At 45.0% G+C, this 1435-nt stretch overlaps 1 protein-coding gene across 1 annotated transcript; it reads left to right on the top strand.

Annotated features, from left to right (window-relative positions):
• The first annotated feature begins 223 nt into the window (after window positions 1-223).
• On the top strand, window positions 224-565 carry LOC121870842 (CENPB DNA-binding domain-containing protein 1-like). The gene has a single exon (XM_042372815.1). It carries the CDS (start codon window positions 224-226, stop codon window positions 563-565), a length of 342 nt encoding a protein of 113 aa, XP_042228749.1.
• Window positions 566-1435: the final 870 nt, after the last annotated feature.

The raw sequence follows: 1435 nt of genomic DNA, 5'->3' as shown, positions 1-1435 counted from the left end.
TTTTTTGGGTGCGCTACGAAGCTCTCACTCGTGGAGCATCCCACAACGTTCCCAAGCATCGCCAGTCTTTGTTAGGCTTCCACAGAGTTCATGCGTGTTCAAGTGTTTTTGCTCTTAATACTGTACTCTAACAATCCAAAATGGCTTCCAAGCGCCCATCAAGTGCTAGTGATGCTATGGTGTTGTGAAGAAGCAATGTAAGACCATTAGCCTAGCTACGAAAATGGAGGTTTTAGCCCGTTTTGAGAAAGGTGAACATGAGGTGGACATAGCTGCTTCCTTAGGTCTAACCCCCACAACAGTGCGTACTATCCGGACCAGCGTGGACAAGATTAAGGCTAGGGCTGGAAGTGATACTTCTCTGAGTGCAACAAAGACAAGTCTTACTCGAAGTTCCGTGATTGCAAAGCTGGAAAAGATACTGGCAATGTGGATGGAGGACCAGAATCAATACAATACCCCTATGAGCCTTATAGTTATCCAGCATAAAGCAAAATCCTTGTTTGACGACTTGAATGCTGCAGAGGGTGAAGGATCGAAGGATGAGACCTTTACAGCCAGCTGAGGATGGTTTCAACGTTTTAAGCACCATTATAACTTCTATAACGCTAAGATGACTGGTGAAGCTGCTAGTTCAGATATGGTTGCTGCTGAGATATTCCCACTGGAGTTCAAAAGCATTATCGAGGAAGGAGTGCTCAGCGAAGCATGTCTTCAATGTGGATGAGACTGGTCTCTTTTGGAAGAGGATACCTGAAAGAACCTATATCTCCAAGGAAGAAAAAAAAGAGTGCCAGGTTTTAAAGCGGCAAAAGACCACACGACGCTGCTGCTCGGTGCGAACACTGCTGGCGACTTCAAGCTGAAGCCTACGCTAATTTCTAACGCTGCTAACCCATGTGCCTTTAAAGGTTACTCTAAGGATCATCTTCCTGTTATCTACAAGACAAACAAAAAGGCATGGATAACCAGCGCCATATTTAGCCAGTGGTTAACTGCGTACGCCGCCCCTGCACTGAAGGATTATTTTGCCAAGGAGAACCTGGACTTCAAAATTCTTCTTATCATTGACAATGCTCCAGCACATCCTCCCAGTATCGAGGACTTACATGACAATGTTCAAGTTGTATTCCTGCCCCGCAACACAACAGCACTGATGCAGTCTATGGGCCAACTGCTCAAGGCTACTGACAGAGAAAATAAACCTAAAATCCGAGAATATTGGCGTGGCTTCAACATTCTTCATGTAATCGACAACATTGTTAAGGCATGGGAAAAAGTTTCAGAAAATTGCCTGAATGGTGTGTGGCGTAAGTTATGGCCTGAGTGTGTGAACAGTTTTACAGGATTCACGGACTTAGTCCCAGCAGTGAATAGGGATATCCTCAGCTTCGCTAGAAAGGCAGGCTTTCACGAGTTGGAATCTGAAGATATT

The sequence above is a fragment of the Homarus americanus genome, unplaced genomic scaffold (genome assembly GCF_018991925.1).
Source record: "Homarus americanus isolate GMGI-L3 unplaced genomic scaffold, GMGI_Hamer_2.0 scaffold32583, whole genome shotgun sequence".
Taxonomy (NCBI): domain Eukaryota; kingdom Metazoa; phylum Arthropoda; class Malacostraca; order Decapoda; family Nephropidae; genus Homarus; species Homarus americanus.
This window is presented reverse-complemented; position numbering and strand designations above follow the sequence as displayed.

Bases quoted from the DNA above. Each gene is read 5' to 3' on its own strand.
- LOC121870842 (XM_042372815.1), top strand. From the start codon at position 224: ATGGAGGTTTTAGCCCGTTTTGAGAAAGGTGAACATGAGGTGGACATA.